The sequence below is a fragment of the Hibiscus syriacus genome, unplaced genomic scaffold (assembly GCF_006381635.1).
Source record: "Hibiscus syriacus cultivar Baekdansim isolate YM2019G1 unplaced genomic scaffold, ASM638163v2 tig00111769_pilon, whole genome shotgun sequence".
Classification (NCBI taxonomy): domain Eukaryota; kingdom Viridiplantae; phylum Streptophyta; class Magnoliopsida; order Malvales; family Malvaceae; genus Hibiscus; species Hibiscus syriacus.
In genome coordinates, this window is record NW_024063172.1 from 3,689,516 (window position 1) to 3,707,926 (window position 18,411).

Below are 18,411 nucleotides of genomic sequence, written 5' to 3' on the forward strand. Positions count from 1 at the left end.
ATCTCCACCGTAACATCACCATCTCTAACAGTTTCCCCGCCTTTCATTCTGCAAACTCCAATCAGTACCGGCAACTATATGCATTTCGGTTGCAATTTCATCACCATCCCCAACAATGAAAGCATATTAGCAAACTATTCCTTCCTAATTTTTTTAAAAAAATTAAAGAAATTAAAGAACAATCCACATCCAATCACCTAATTTTTTCCTTCTTTTTTTTTATCTAGGCAACTAAACAAAAGTTCTAATTAATCAATTAGAAACTGATGAGATGAAGATCAACATAACTAAAAAAAACCATACTTTTAGAAAGAAAAAGAATCATTAGAGATCTACACTATTCCTTCCTTAGTCATTTATTTGCTCCACTTTTTTCTCACCATCCAAACACGCAGAAAAAGGGTGAAAGAGAAGAATACAAAAGATTACCATTGACATGGCAATAGCAGTACAAGAAAAGAAAAAAAATCTATAAAGAAGTCACTTTGTTTTATTCTCCAAACTACCACCATGCCGACGAAACCAAAGTTGTTAACAAACGAAACCACTATTGATGAACTGGAACAAAGCTCCCTCCTTTCTCAGACATCCCCAACTAAAGCAAAATGAAAACCCATAAAGAACAACAATAGTAAAAGAAACCCTTTTCTTTCACCACCAAAGAGGGAGATATATGTTAGGGAAAGGAAGGGTTTGATGCTCTGTTTCTTGGTGATATGCTGGAGAGAGATCAAGAAAAATGGATAAAGCAAAAATGGAGGTTTGGGGCTGGGGGAGGGGAAAAGGGCATTGTTGGTATTCTATAAGTTTTATTTTATCTAATAGATTTTTATTTATTCAGATAAAAAAAATTAATATTAAAGGATTATGTGGCGTATTTTAATTGGTCAATGAATTTTGTTTACGATATTAACAATTTGAGACAAACGAGATAATGATTTATAGTTGAAAAAATAAAATTTCTTAAAAAATACTTTAAGAAACAATTCGATATAAATGATATAGTTTAAGGGCAATGGAACGCCTAAAAATATGATAAAATTCAAAAATGATCATTAAATTTATTAAAATGATATTATTTGTCATTAAATTTTAAAAGTTATAAAATATATATTAAACTTCAAATTTCTTGAAAAAGTTATTTGAAACAACGTGATATATTAAATTAATATAAAATATCTTTTTTGACGTTTCAGTCATAACTAAAATTTTATTTTAATATTCTTTCCATATTTTAAAGTAACAATTTGAAAAATAAAAAGAAAATTTTTATTTCTTTAAATATATATATATATATATGAAAACAATTCATTTTGAAAATTAAAAATTATATATTCTCTAAAATTTTCGGTTATCAAATTTATAACTATTTATTTATTACTGTGATTGTATTTGTAAAATTAAAAATTAAAAATTTTGAGATCAAAAAAATTGAATTATCAAACAATGTAATTATTTTTATTAAACGATATGGTTCGAGCATTTGACTTTTGTTTAAGAAGTTTCATAATTTTAAAAAATACATCCAGAAAATTATAGTATCACATTAATAAGAAATATACATCCAAACTTAAATAAAAATAATCGAAAAATCCTTAACTTTTAATAATGTATCAAATAATTTATATGTATAAATTCAATATTTATAATATGATACTAAAAATAATATTTAATTTATTTACATCCATTTTATTTTCAATTTAATGAATATAATAAAAACATTTTAATTAAAATTAACAACAAAGTGGAATTTTAGAGCGCAAGACTCTTAACCTTGTGGTCGTGGGATCGAGTCCCACGGTGGGCAATTCATAGTTCTGACTGCTGGAGGTCTTCCACGGAAGCTGCTCTCAACCTGACGTTGGGGGCAGCCTACTATCTTATCCCCCTCCCCCTATTACATATGAGAATAGGGTCAGCTAACAAAGTGAAATTTTAGTTATAATAAATGGGACAAATAAGATATATTTTTTATTAATTCTGCATGTCACACCACCTCTTTAAAGATAGATAGTGGCATTGTACCCTTCTTGTAAAAAATCTATAGTTTAATGTCTATTATATAATTTTTGAAAGTTTAGTGACTAAAAAAGTCTAGTTGATATAATTTAATGTCCATTTTAAATTCTAACTTATAAAATTAGTGGTAGATATCAATGTTTGACATTCATTTTAAAATTTACCTTATATACGAATAATTATTATGATTTTACATTTGACATCAACTAAAGTTTACTATAAAATTTTAAATACGAATTTGGCACCATTTATTTTTCTTTCTATTTTTCTTTTTTGGAGATAAAATATTTCATATAAATCAAGAGACCTCGATGGTAAAGAAATTGTTATTATTTTTTAAAGTATTGAGTTCGAATACCATAAATATTATAAATAGAAATAAACAAATATTATCGTGTACTTACATCATATTAATAAAAAATGATTTAGCACAACAAAGGTTACTAGCAATAATATATATTCATTGTTCTTAAATGACAAATAATTTAAAAATAAAAAAGAATTAGGAATAAATATCCGAGTTAGTTGGGTTAAATAATTTTAAAATGATGAGTTATATCTTATAATTCAAATTTTATTTTTAAATTTTTGAATTGAGTCTAATATATATCTATTTTTTGAGTCAAATTAATTTTTGCCCATCCTTATATTCTTTAAGGATTGCTTGATAAGTATAGGGTCGACCTAGTTACAAAATTGGCTCAATATAGCGAAGAGAGAAAATAATTAGCTCAACAGGACATATAGAAGTTTATTTTGGGATTTACGACATTTGTTACACTGTTACTAGATCTCATCACATAGAAATGATGAGTTCTAATAAAAAATATTTTATTCGATTGATTTGTTTGGTTTAATATTTAATTATTTTTCTTAGAATTTATCATGTTGATATGACGAGTTCCATTACAATAATATTTTTTTTGAATTTGGAGTGTTTTTTTAAATGAAAAAAATAAATGGAACATGTAGGTGACGAGTTCCATCAGTCACACTGAAGTTTTATTAAATACAAAATATTAAATAGTGTGATTGAACACTGAAATGAAGTGATATATCACTAAAAATTTTAAAAAATATATATAATAGATTTTGTTATAAAAACATTACATTAAACCATTACATTAAACCATTAAACATTACATTTATGAGATAAAAACAACAAACCATAAACATTACATTTAAGATAGAAATAACGAACCATAAACATTACATTTAGGAGATAGAAACAACGAACCATACACATTACATTAAGAAGATAAAAACAATAAACTATTCATTATAATATTTTAATCATCGTAATCAGTAGACTTGTCAGAAATAATATTCAGTTATTCAACTCTCTATGCTTTTTTTATTGTCGTTCACGTATAAATTGGAACATTTTTTAACATAAAAATCAACATAACTTTTCATTTTATTCTTCTGAATTTCTACACTATTTTTTTATTATTCTCTATAAAGTAATTTGCTACTTCGAATCAATAAGTCTTCATACTTTTTCTTCTTCTTCTTATTATCCTCAATTTTCATCTCATTATTCTCTTCTTCAAGTTTTCTTCTTTCCTTATGTTGGTCAAGTATCAACTTCTTTGCCTCCTTAACCCACTCTTCATCTAAAGACGGCTCGAATCTGAATCATCGACGTCTGAGTAATTAGACCCAAATATATTATTCATATTTTTTGTAATATCCTTCCAAAAATGCATGATTTCATTATCGTATAGACTCATCAATTCACCCTACTCCTAATTATAATTTTTTTTTGTAAAAAATGACCGTTTCCATTAATTCAAAAAATAATGTCGTTGGCCAATGACTATAAACGTCTACTTACTTTAAACCCAAAGGAACTCATCACCTCGGTATGATGAGTTCCTTAATTTTCTATTTTTTTATAAAAACACATCAAATTAAAAAACAATATTATTTTAATAAAACTCGTCATCTAGACATGACGAGTTCCACGAAAATTAATTAAATATTAATCGATCGAATAAAATATAATTTTCAGTAAATTTCATCACGTTGATCGTGACGAATTTCTTTAATAATGTAACAAATGTCGTAAATCCAAAATAAACGATAATATGTCTATTGGGATAAAAACCCAACGGGGTTCTCCCAATTACAAATTTGGGTTGTGTTCATTAAGCCTGGAATGGCCCATCACCCCTCACATTTGCAAAGAGTAAATCCTAGAAAAACCTAGGGTGTTCATTCGGTTAAAATAGTGACTGACTAAACCGAATTATCATTAATTGAATTAATCGGTTTTTTTTCTTTAGCCGTTAATTGAATCGAATTTTTTTTTGAAAAAAATAACCGAACCGAATAAATTTCGGTTAATTCGGTTAATTTTCGAATTAACTTATTTTTTAATTTTTTTTAATTTATATAAAAATTGAATATTTTTTAATTCAAAAAATAGTTTACAATTAATTTAAATAATATATAATTATAAAATAAAATTTTATATGGATTTTTAATTAATTAATATTGATTTAGGTTTAAAAGTTTTTGGATCTTAAATTATTTATTAGGGTTTAAATGGTTTGGGCTGAGCTCATATGTTATATATAATATATTTAAAATTTCATTTCGGTCAATTCAGTTAATTAATCGATTTCGAACCGAATTAACCGATTCTAAAAAATTTATTAACCGTTTTTCGATCGAATTAATTTGATGATCGATCGAATAATTCGAATTAATTCGATTAAAACCGAAAAAAAGCCCTAGAAAACCCCCTAAATTTCCTTTCCCCCTTGTTGTTTCCCTAAGCCTCCATCAGAGAAGGTGCAGCTCCGTAAAAAAAGTTCACAATTTCCTTTCTATACCTGGTTTTTCTTTCTGGGTTTTCGTGTAATTGCATGAAAGTTCTAATCTTTCCTTCTTCTTTTTTGACAGTTTGCATCTCTTTTGATTGGATAAGATGTATCTCCAGTTCTACATAAATGAGAATGGAGACAAAGTTTACACCACTAAGGTAAATCCCATTGGCCCATGATCTCTTTCCATTGATAATTAGGTAAAACTACAGATGAACATTCTTAGGCATGTAGAAATTCCTTAACTTTACATGTTTTGTTTATGGTGTTTGAGACTGTCGGAAGGTCAATCTTATATGTACTGAAACTGAAACCTTATCCAGAAATTGCCCTTTGAAGTTTAACTTTTAACCCTTTTTTGTTTTATTTTGGAAATCGAGGTTCTCTGTGGAAGCTAAGAACTAATTGCCTTATTGGTAGGATATGTTTTACATTTCCATAATAATTTAGGGTGTTCTGGCTGAATAAACTGGTTATATAATGCATTGAAGTTCCAGACAGTGATTAAGTTTAAATCTCTGCCCTGCTGTTGACCGTTGACTGGTCGCCATCATAGGATCTTGTTATAGCAATATTTTAAGGTTTCTGATTCATGGATTATGAATATTTCGTTAGTTATTTCTCTATGTTACGTTTGCATTGAATTTGTGTTCAGAAAGAATCACCATTGGGGTTGCCTACTCAGTCTGCTCATCCGGGTAATATGGCTTGAATCATCTATTTCCTTTCTGGATTGCATCTTATGTTTGACCTGGTTGCTTATTAAGGCTTATATATGTATAGATAAATGAATATATGTGCATACACACACACACGTGCATTCATATTAGCTTCTTTGATCTACATTTTTCTTTTTTTGTCGGTCTTGTTTCGAACTCAGCACAAGCCACAAGGTGTCTATTCTGGTTGAGAATTGTAAATGTTATGAGTTCTGAGCAAAAGCTCATTAGCTCTCTTATCTGTCATGTATTGGGAAGTTGGTACCTCTTCATGTCGTCAATGGCACTCGACAGTAATGGGTGGTAACATTGGCTTGCACTTGTTAGGCTATTATATGATATTTTTTCTGGTTGTGTTGAAGTTAACTGCTCCATTATAGGATTATGAAATTTTGTCGAAAGTTGCAGAAAAATCTTATTCACAAGTACTGTATTTTTTATCTGATGGTTGTTTCTTTCTCTCTTTTACCAACATTTACGCAGCTCGTTTCTCCCCTGATGACAAATTCTCAAGACAGAGAGTTCTTTTGAATAAGCGTTTTGGATTGTTGCTTACCCAGCAGCTGGCTCCGAAATATTGAAATCGTCGAAAATGTTATGCATAATGCATGTTATACATCTATCAAGATTTATGATCTTTGGATGCATATGAAGTTTCTAGCTCATAGCAGATTCTCTTTAGGAGGAGGATGATTTAAAACTACAAACTCTTTATGTCTGGTTCCAAGAACATCTTAAGTAATGCAAGTAGTTTGATTTTTCAAGAGTAACTATTATGTTAGGTGGTGTTATCTCACGTTTGTTATGTTTATTTAATTTTATATACATATTCAAACTTTTAACCGTGCTTAAACATACAAATCCTAGATTATCGGGTGTTGAACTCGCAGGCTTTACTGAATTGAATCTTTGATAGGTTAAAGCATTTTCCAGCATGTGCCAGAGAGCACATTCCACAATACATAACACATAAAACAACAAAAACCTGATAGCTGATTCGACCCGCAGCTTGTTTGAACAAAGCAACGGTGAAAGCAGTGCAGCCATTGCTGTATTATCTTCACCTGTTCCGTATCCATGAGGGCAGAGACCGAAAGCCAATTGCCTAATACGTCCGGATACCACCAAATACCAGCTTTTGGGGTTTGATTGACCTGACCTTTCAGTCTTTATCAGTAATAAAAATTCAAAAAGTAGGCTGAAGACAGCTCTGAACTTGGCATTTAAGACAGAAAGCTCAACAGCACTACCACGGCTGAAATTAGGTCTTGCTGTAGTAACGCGTATGGAAGACGTGCCGTGTCTACCAAGGCAAACAATGGAAACAAAATGCCAAATATGTCTCAATGGAAAAATCCTGAAGAAACTGAAAGAATATAAATCTTTAATCTGATAATATTTTATAATAAATATTCGGATGTAACACACAAAACAACATAAAACCTGATAGCTGGCCATCAGCAGCTTGTTTGTACAAAAACACCGCCAAATCAATGCAGCAGCCGTCACCGTATTCATCTTCACCTGTGCCGTTTCCATGAGGGCAACGACCGAAAGCTATTCGCCCGATATGTCCGATTTAGATACCTCCAAAAACCAACTTTATCCGTACAAAAAAGGCAAAAAAGGGGTTGCAAACAAAGCTCCAAACTTTGCATTTAAGACCCAAACCCCACAGCTAAAGACCCCTACCTCTTACAACTTGTATATAAATCAAGCGTGGATTCAACATTTGTTCACATTCGTTCATTCAAGTTCCCATAATTTCCTCATGGCTGATATCATCTCTGTCACCACTCTCCAACAAACCCCCTGCATAGTTACTCCACCACCTCTCATTACCTTATCCGCCGTTGTGCCAGCCCGTTCATCTCCGAACATAGGCTCAACATCCATATACCGCTAGAGACTATTCATGAAGAAGAGGAAATCAACATGGAGGAGTTACCCCAAAATCCATCACCATCTGACATCTTTTTCATCAACCTGTTTCTCAAAAGGGAAGAGCGGCTCCTTTCCTCATGTAATCATCGGTTGACGAACATACATCTGATGTAATCCATGGATTATTGTCTTCTTTTTCAGTTTTCCTCTTTTGAGGGTCGTAATTTTAGCAGCAGCCTATAATTCACTTTTGACTTGTCTGAAATTTAACTGTCCATGTTCATTACAACTTACAAGACAAAAAATTATCTGTCCTTTGCATTTATTATGGATTCCTCAAACAAACATTATGCGTTACTAACTACCTTATAGTTTCAATCTCCCACTAAAACATATATAATAATCCAAAGCTTTTAGCAATTTGATTCAACATACATCTCCCAATCTCAATACAAGTTCCAAGTTAACATCAAAGCCTCATTCTCTTGCAAAACAACAATGGCAAAGGATATTAGATACATGCAAGAATTGGAAGAAGTAACGCCACCTCTTATGATATCTCACTATATATCTAAGAGTTGTCCTCGATTGGAGCCCATACCCGAAGAGGAATGTGGCGATGTAGAAGTGATGAAGAAGACAGTCTTTGTTCTTCTTTCTTTGTCCATCTATGTGTTTTTTCGTAGGTGAAGAGTAGACATGTGGCTCAAACTTGAAAATATGACCAAATCCATCCGAGTTTAAATTCGATTCAACTCGATTTGATCATGAAAGTAAACAATTATTCAAATTTGTTTAATCCAAATTTAGATTAGAGACCACTTTGAAAGAAGATTCTGAATTAAACGTTGGACTTTGCTTTTTCCTCTTATTCCTTTTGTCTCTTTGTATTTTAGCTTATGCTGTCTTATAGATACATTGTTTGATCTTTTTAATGAAAATTCTAATTTCTTTCTCCATTCACAAAAATCATGATGCTACTCCTTTAATTTAAGGCTTAACAACATGCTCATTCAAAGACAATAATTTATCATGTACAAACGAAATGAAACAACAAATTTGTCCTTAATAGCAGATTGGGGTAGCCAATCATATGTAACTTGAGCTCCCCAATCAATCATTGCCTTTGTTGCAAGTTTGTCCTTGGAATGGTAAGAGTACCCCCAAACTACTTTATGCCAAGGACCTTTTCCAGCTGACCTCGCAACTAGGACGAACACAAAAAAATTTATTATGCGATAAGTTTATAAAATTTAACAAATTATTAATAAAAATATAAAATGTTTAAATTATTAAAAATTAAAATTTCCAGAAGAACGATCGTCCCGACAACCTCTTTGATCCATCAGTGCTGGCAACACCTCCCAACTCTTTATTGCTTTAAAACAGGTTGGGCTCCTAAAAGCGGACCAGACTTCTGAGTTTCATAAACTTTGACATTGTTGAACTAGAGCCTGCATTACATTTACTCCTTTCACTACATACCAAGTAACCCACAGTAAGCCTGCTTTCAACCATAAGTCAAGGAATTGTGTAAGGGAGAACAAGCACTCAAAAGGAATTATGTAATTCCAAAGAAGTCGAGGGTTCTATGTTAAATTTGTAAAGCTTAGGATTTTTTTTTGTTGAAACGAGCATTGGATTCGTGTTTAAGAGGTAAAAGATTACTGAATTAAATTTTTTGGCATTTAATGGTTAGTCGACGATGATTGGCATTGACCGATGAGGGTAGTAAGTGACTATCGAAGATAGGGGATTTTGATTAGATTCATGTGTTAAATTGATATTTATATCTAAATTTCAAGAGTCAAATTGATATTTTATCTACTTTAGGAGTTAAACTAAAATTTAAAGGTCAAATTAAAATTTAACCCCTTTTATTAACATGCTACATTACCAAACTAAGGTCAAGTTCGAATTCTATCATCGTCACTTTTGATAGACAATATGTAAATTCCTACGTAAATCCCAATTATGTCTTAGGAATGCCTTGACCCTGGACTGGGGGAGCCACCCTTGACCTAAACTCTATTGTACCAAAAAAATACATTACCAAACTAATGACATTTAACATCCCAATAATTAAAATATTATAAATCAATAGTATAAATAATTAAAAAATTTCAAATGAATAACATAAGTTATCAAAATGTTACTTAAATTTAATGATAAAAATAACACTTATAAAATAATAGTGATTGTTTTAGCCGTTTATCCTTCTTCTTTTCTAATATTCTTTTATGATCAATTAGTTCCTTTTAGTTAAAAAAAATTGAGTCCAAAAGGTCTGGTGGGTAGAGTTAAACTCGATCTTAATATTAAACGCAATTTCTACTTATAAAGAGATCTTCTTCTAATGGCACAAAACCTAACACAAATTTTATACATAATTATGCCAATATCAATGCTAGAAGTTATGTCACCAGAAGAGGATACCTTCATAAGGTAGGAGTCCTTTTAAATCTGTATCTTTTGCAATGTTATGATATCGATACTGGCATTGAAATTCTTCTTTGTCCTATAAGCTTTTTGCCTTGTTGTTGTTGTGTGATTGTTATTCTTAACCTCTAAATGGTTCAATTCAGATAAAATTTTCTCACTTGTAACGTTGATCTGACAAATGACACACCTCCACTCATCATTTATTTTGTTTTATTGTGGATCAAACTCAAGTTGAATATGTTATACAAGAATCAAGAACAATTGTTGATCATCAACACATAAGTATTGATATATTAAATTTATGTATACAGTATCGATCAACATAGATTAAGTATCGATATTTTATATTTCAAACTGTTTTCTTAAATAATTTGTCTCTATTCAAACATAATAAATATCAATACTTATTTACAAAAATATACTTTTAAATTAAAAAAATGAAAAATGAGAATGCTGCAAAATATTGAATTTTTTCACAAATACTATAGCATAAGTATCGATATAAATAAAAAAGTGTCAAACCTCATAATATATGTATCTATATTTTAACTATAGATCATATTCATCAACTTGTTCAATATCTAAAAGTATCGATCATTATCGCATAAATATCAATATTTTAAATTTCGATATTTTTATCAACTTTTAACTTTTAAAATATCTATCATTACCGCATAAGTATTGATATTTTAACTTTTGATATTTCATCAACTTTTTCAATATTTGAAAGTATAAATAATAATATATTAAATATCGATATTGACAATTTCGAACTATTTTTTTGGTGCAACACATTTTATTAATAAAAATATTAACATAATAACATATCACAACCTATTTCTTTGTGAACCATGACATTCCTGGATGCAACCTATTTTAACAGATCACAATCTACTTTCTTAGTGAACCATTACATTCTTGGGCGTAACCTATTTTATTAATAAGAATATTAACATTACAAATTGCAACATATTTCTTAGTGAACCATGACATTATTGAGTGTAACCGTATTTCTTATATATATATATTCATAACATTTTCAGCTTTTAACTTATTTTTTTATCGGGGGAAAATCTAAGACTTTATTAGCTTAAACTTTAATAACATTTTAGGCGTAATATATTTTATTATTAAAAATATTAAGATTCCATATTGCAACCTACTTTCTTAGTAAATCATTACATTCTTGGACCCAACCTATTTTATTAATAAAAATATTGACGTTACAGATCGCAACATATTTCTTAATGAACCATGACATTATTGGACGCAACAGTATTTCTTATATATATATATATATATATATATATCATAGCATTTTCTTATTTATATTCATACCATTTTCGGTTCTTATATATATATATATATATATATATTCATAGCATTTTCTTATTTATATTCATACCATTTTCGGTTTTTAACTTATTTTGTTATCGTAAAAATATTTAAGGCCCCATTAGCTTAAACTCTTATAACCTTTTAGGCGCAACATATAATGTTAATAGTATTCATAACAGTTATAGTTTATAACTCATTTTCTTACCCTATATAACATTTAGTGCAACCTATTATGTTACTCCGACGATAACTTTTTCGGTTTCAACTTATAACATTATAGGTAGTTATTTTAATCTGTAACCCTTTTTACCGATCAACCATTTATTAGCTTTATTTTAGGCACCTCACAATAGAACCTCTCATTGACTTGGAAAAAAGGTTTAATATCAAAATAAGTGTCTAAACTATACCTCAATTCCCGAATAGGTGGCTAAACTATTTTTGACCCATCCATGTGCCTAACGTTACAAACGTACCATTTTAGGTGCTCAGGCAACAGAGTTAATTTTCTCTTTACGTGACATGTGTCACAATTTGGTGATTTTAAAATTTTTATTTAAAATTAAAAAATAAAATTATATATTTTTTAAAGAAAAACATAAGCATTTTTGAAATAAACCCAAAACTTTGAAAACTTTTATTTCAACCCCTAAACCCACACCAACCATCGCCCTTTGCCATCGATGAAGCTCCAACTGACTTCACCTCCCCTCGATGACCAAAACCCCCATGAAATTGTGATCTATTGACGATCGATCGACGATGAATCGACGTTTTATACCCCGCGAATCCTAGATGAAAATCGCGATCCTACGTGATATGACGGCTAATCTACAACAACTATGACGGTGTATGACTAGGAAGATGACAGAGACTACGTTGGCGGCAGTGGTTATGGCTGGAAAGGGCGATGGCAGCAAGTTAAGGATAGGGTATTGGGGGTTTAGAGATTTTGGGTCTTTTCTATAATTTAGAGAAATTCGAGTTTTTTATAAATATAATATTATTTGAAAAATTCAAAATCACTATATTGTGACACGTGTCACTTAACGGGAGAAATTAATGTCGTTGACGGCCTGGGCACCTAAAATGGTACCGTTTGTAAAGATAGGCACCTGAATGGGTCAAAAAATAATTTAGACACCTATTTGGTAATTGAGGTATAGTTTAGACACTTATTTTGGTATTGAGCCAAAACAAATTCTAAATTGCATCATAAAATAAGAGAAAATAACATCAGTGACCGAAAATGCCTTATAATATACGATTTTAACCAACTTTTTTTGGATTTGCCAAAATGACCAACAAAATCGCAACGCTAACTCTAATTTTTCAACTAAGTTTCCAAATTCGTAACACGAATATCCAGATTCGCAACGCGATTTTGAAAAATGTGTTGCGATCGTTAAAATGTGTTGCGAGAGTTTGAAAAACGTGTTATTGCGATAGTGAAAAAGTGTTGCAATAGTGAAAAATCCAAAATAAGTTTACATTTTAACTATTCCAAATTCACGTGGGTTTGAAACAATAAAGAATGTGTTGCGATAGTGTAAAAGATTCCCAAGCCATTTGTAAGATCTTAGTTTGAAACAATAAAGAATGTGTTGCGATAGTGTAAAAGATTCCCAAGTGTTTGTAATGCTCAATCCCACGTAGTATTGGAAACACTATTAAGAATAGGTATTTAAGGCTTGGATTTCCCACTTCCTTGTTGAGTGGAAGAGAACAAGGGGGACTCTCGCGCATCGTCGCCGCCGCCATCTCGTCTCAGGTCGTGATCATACGTGTCTTCGACACGTCCGCGCGGATACTATTTTTTTAGAGAAAATTCTTAAGAAACAAATGCAATACCACCAGTCGTTGCGATTTTGGAAAATCGCAACGCGAACTTGGAAAATCGCAACGAACTTTGACTATCGTAACGAATTTGGAAAATCGCAACGCGAACTTCGACTATCGCAACGAATTTGAAAATCGCAACGCGAACTTCGACTATCGCAACGTGAACTTCGATTATCGCAACGAATTTGAAAAATCGCAATGCGAATTGGACTATCGCAAAATCGCGTTGCGAATTTGAAAACTGAGTTGAAAAATTAGAGTTCGCGTTGTGATTTTATTGGTCATTTTGACAAATCTAAAAAAATTTAGTTAAAATCATATATTATAAAATATTTTCGAATAAATCTTTTGGTTATAAGCCGCCAAACGTTGCCTGCAGTTAGAAATCAAAATGCTTTCCGCTCAACGATCAAGCCATATTGTTAGCTCATTCCCACCCTTTCTGACCACCCAAACAAGGTTATTCAGCAGCATCGTTTCCTCTCTGTTAAACTTATGCAAGAAACAACGCCATCTCCCACAAATCCATGCAAGATTCGTCCTCTATGGCCTTCACCAGAACACATCAGTTTCCTCTCATCTAATCGATTCCTACGCCAATTTTGGCCTCCTCAACCTCTCTTTGCAACTCTTTGATTCCATTACCAACCCAAGTCCACACCTTTACAACACAATGTTAAGAAATTTAGTGACTTTGGGCGAATATAAAAGGACCCTGTTGGTTTTCAAGGACATGGTAGCAAAAGAGTCCATGTACCCTGATGAGAGCTCTTACCCTTCTGTTCTAAGAGCTTGTTCTTGTTTATCAGAAGTTGAGTATGGGAAAATGGTTCATGGGCAGTTGACAAAACTGGGTTTTGATTCATTTGAGGTCGTTGTTGATGCTTTGTTGGAGTTTGAGCATAAGGTAGTTGATGAAAAGCCTGTTAGATATTTGGATTGTTGGAAAAGTCTGGTTTTTGAAGCTTACTCTTTTATTAAATTTTTAAGGGCAAGTGTTGATTTTGGTACACTGAGAGCAGGGAAAGCTGTCCATTGTTTGGTTCTAGTTAGTGGTTTAAGTAAGGATTTGTCCGTGAGTACTGCTTTGTTGTCAATGTATTCAAAACTAGGTAGTCTCAAAGATGCAAGATTGGTGTTCGAAAATATGCCTGAGAAGGACCTTGTTGTGTGGAACATAATGGTTTCTGCATATTCTCAACATGGAAAACCAAAGGAATCAGTCAAGAATATGAGGTGCATGGTAAATTTTGGGATTAAAGCTGATATGTTTACTGCTATTCCTTCTATTTCTTCAATCAGGCAGTTGAAATCTATTGAGTGGGGCAAACAAATGCATGCTTATGTGATGAGAAACGGTTTAGACTATCAAGTGTCTGTTCAAAATTCTTTTATTGATATGTATTGTGAATGTGATTGTTTAACTTATGCTCGAAAGGTTTTTGAAAATGTAGCACAGAAAACTGTGGTTTCATGGAGCTCAATGATCAAAGGATATGTAAACCATGACCGGAATCATGATGCTCTTTCTCTTTTCTCCAAGATGAAAACAGATGGAGTTAAAGCAGATTTCATTACAGTTATCAACATCTTGCCTGCATGTGTGAATATAGGGGCACTAGAACAAGTTAAATCCCTTCATGGATACTCATTGAAGCTCGGTCTGAATTTTCTGTCATCGGTTAATTCTGCACTTCTTATCGGTTATGCGAAATGTGGATGCATAGTTTTGGCCAGAAAGCTTTTTGATGAAGAGGAAATTGATGTCAAGGATATCATAACATGGAATTCAATGATCAGTGCTAATGCTAAGCATGGAGACTGGTCACAATGTTTCGAGTTGTATAACCGGATGAAGCGGTTGAATCTGAAACCGGATCAAGTTACTTTTCTTGCCCTACTGACTGCTTGTGTCAATTCAGGGCTTGTTAAAGAAGGTCGGGTATTTTTTAAGGAGATGAAGGTAATCTATGGGTGCCAACCCAACCAAGAACACTATGCCTGCATGGTGGATTTACTAGGGCGTTCCGGACATATCAATGAAGCGAGAGAACTTGTTGACAAAATGCCATTCAAACCTGATACTCGAGTGTGGGGGCCCTTGTTGAGTGCATGTAAACTGCACTCAGAAACCAAGTTAGCAGAATCTGCAGCCGAGAAACTATTAACAATGGAACCTGAAAATGCTGGAAATTATGTTTTACTATCAAACATATATGCAGCCGCCGGGAAGTGGGACAAATTTGCTAAAATGAGGAGACTCCTTAAAGAGAAAGGACTAAGGAAAGTCCCCGGTTGTAGTTGGCTACAACTAAATGGACATGTACATGAGTTTCTTGTTGCTGATAAATCTCATCCAAAAGCAAATGACATATATGCTTTACTTGGAATCCTAGAGTTTTCAATCAAGGAGGCCAGAGAATACAACTGCAGGAAAAGTATCCCAAATGCTCATTTCATTCATTGGTGAATCCACAATAGATTTTAGCTAGTTCTGATCACTTGATTAACCTTTACAATGTTGAACGAAAATTCGTCAAAGATATTGCCGTAGCCGGCACAAGGAAGAAAATGAAGCAGGCAGCCGACATTGGTGGCACCTTTTCACTGAACCACTTACATAACAGATTATTATGTGTGGAATTTTCTTCATGGTTTCTAATGAATTTCACTTCAATATTTAATCCAAAGTATGGAGTTTAGCCCCAGCTTCTAAAATTTGGCATTCAATCATAATGGAAAGTTTAATTTGAATTTCAATAAGTATAAAATTTAAATAAAATGATACAACTTAGCATTCAAAATCAACATGAACAGAATTATCAGTTGTGTCAATCAAAAACAGGAGTTTTACAGCAACCATGAGAGAGCTCCTAAAACCCCTTTTGTGAACTTCAACCTCACTAGCGTAATTTGTTATACTTATTCTGCAGTGCCGTCTTCTTTGGGAGCGCTTTTCCCGATCTTTGGTCGTTTAAAAGCTGAGAAAAAGGGAGATACCAAATCATTGCATACCAATTTCAATTCACAATATATCAAGCAAGGACTTCAGAATGTCCAGAATAGAAAAAAAAATCAGATTATGGACATAGTCAGTGTCATAATCTTTTAGCATTGTTTAACACAAGTTACTATGGCGTGAAAGAGCCACAAACAATGCATATACTCACGAACAAAATGGCCATAAGTTTACCAGACAGATAAGAAAATAAGTATACTACAACAAGCAGAGTACTCACATTTAAGGGATGATCCAGCAAGACAAGTCAGCCTGGACTTTGTATTAGCCTCAGCCAATGGATTTGGCTTCCCCTTGATGGCCATTCGAACATCCCAAACACGTATAAGCCCGTCAGATGATGCAGACGCCACTAAATACAGATCATCCTCGTTGCCACCATCTTTGGTAAGCACAACAATACCTTTTACACGGGTAGAATGTGCATCCTCGATGGAATATGCAACCTTACTGCTGTTTGTGTCCCATGCTGTAATACTACGGTTCTCACCACCAGTAAATAAAATTCCACTCTGGAAAATCCATAATACTCCTTTAGAAATTAGATCTAAATGACAAGGGACCAAGAATGCACATCAGGGAAAAAGTAGCATAAGAGTATTTTAAAAAAACTGCCACAACAAAGGAACCTATAACTTCATCCACTACATCATTGTTCTTTTAGGTTTTATAAACCACTGAACTTTCGAAGATCACCGACATCTCAAAAAACAGTTCATCTTTGAAGCTAAACTATGCCCCATCAAAATCACATTATACAATCTTCTAAGGCGCTATCTTACACGAGGTACAGGCCTATTAATATACAATATGCTTGAGCTTGCAGCTCTGACCATTTAGCTCCCTTTTCTATCTGAATTTTATTCAGAACACGACACCACTAAACTGTAACCCTAACACAATTTACAATCACATACCTACAACAATGAAATAAAAAAAATGTAGACATTTTAAAGCAATGAAATTTATACGAAAGTTCATTATCTATATATATTTCCACTGAAAACATATGTAGCAGCTAAATTAAAACAGTTACTTTATTATTAAAATTTAAAGAGAAACTAACCTCTCCAGGAGCCGCACAAAGAACTCGTTTTTCATTATCCAACTCAAACAACAACCTAGCATCTTCAGCCAGATGAACTCCAATTTTCGCCTCGGAAGCCATAATAAACCTCTCTCCAGTCCCATCAAATTCAACGATCGTGGCTTCTTTCCCCAGCCCACAACAAAAGCTCCTTTTCCCTCTCATCAAATTCGACATAGCCAAGCACCCATCACGCGAAACACTCAAAGCGAGCTTCCCAGAAGGATGAACAGCCAAATCGTTTATACCCTTTTTATGGGACCTAAAGGACTTGAGGAGAACAAAGGGTTCGGTGTCAAAAATGGAGATGGTTCCATCGGCAGCGGCTGAGAGGAGATTGCGAGGGAAGGAGAGGTTTGGAGGGCAGTAGAAAGAGAGGGAAGTGATGGAGGAGTTGAAGTGGTGAAGAGGACCGAGGGAAGCGGAGGAGGAGAGGTCGTAGATGTGGATGGTGTCATCGGAGGAGCCGGATGCGGCTGCTGGACCCGCGGCGGCTACGGTGGTTATGGGAGCGATGTGGGATGGGTAAGAGTGAAGGATTCGTGGGTTTGGGGTTTTAATTTGAAACCCCATATGAAACGTTCGTATGAGCCCGCTATAAGGGACATGACGGCGGCGATGGCGGTGGCTACGGAGAAGAGTTTGAAGGAAGGGTTTAGTTGGGTTTAACAACGCAACAAAATAAAAAACAATTTATTACTATATACACAAAGGGCTAATTACATAAGACATCTTCAAATTATAATTTAGATTCTAAAATAGTCCCAAACATTTTAATTAACTCCTTAAAATATTAGTATTGTATAGATTAAATCCTTCATTCAATTTAACCATCGAATATCAATTCAAATATGACGTCAAAGATATTTAAAATGCATAGATTATAGAGTAAACTATACCGTTGACAACTTAACTATATATCCATTTTATTTTGACCACCATTTTTGAATTTTTGTCAATCAGATCACCCAATTATTTAAATACATTCAATCAGACCATTAGCCATTAATAGTTAACGAAAGTATTGATATAGCAGTTAATAAAATTGGTATAATTTACATTTAATACTTATTACTTACACTATCTATCAAATTGTTCATAATTTTAAATTAATTTAATATATTTAATCCTTCAATTATATGATGACACATGTCACAATATCATTAGAGGAATTTTATTAATTTAATTTATATTTAATTTAAATATTTTTTCCAATCAGATGGTGACACG

At 32.6% G+C, this 18,411-nt stretch overlaps 1 protein-coding gene and 2 pseudogenes across 1 annotated transcript; 2 read left to right on the forward strand and 1 right to left on the reverse strand.

The window, feature by feature from the left end:
- The first annotated feature begins 4,755 nt into the window (after positions 1-4,755).
- LOC120169515 (H/ACA ribonucleoprotein complex subunit 3-like protein) lies at positions 4,756-6,331 on the forward strand. The gene is made up of 4 exons (XM_039177644.1): positions 4,756-4,818; positions 4,930-5,008; positions 5,506-5,548; positions 6,053-6,331. Exons 2-4 carry the CDS (start codon positions 4,955-4,957, stop codon positions 6,148-6,150), a joined length of 195 nt encoding a protein of 64 aa, XP_039033575.1. The 5' UTR covers positions 4,756-4,818; positions 4,930-4,954; the 3' UTR covers positions 6,151-6,331.
- A 7,130-nt stretch (positions 6,332-13,461) lies between these two features.
- LOC120169720 lies at positions 13,462-15,601 on the forward strand (annotated as a pseudogene).
- Positions 15,602-15,800: 199 nt separating this feature from the next.
- On the reverse strand, positions 15,801-17,815 carry LOC120169639 (annotated as a pseudogene).
- Between the last annotated feature and the right edge of the window lie 596 nt (positions 17,816-18,411).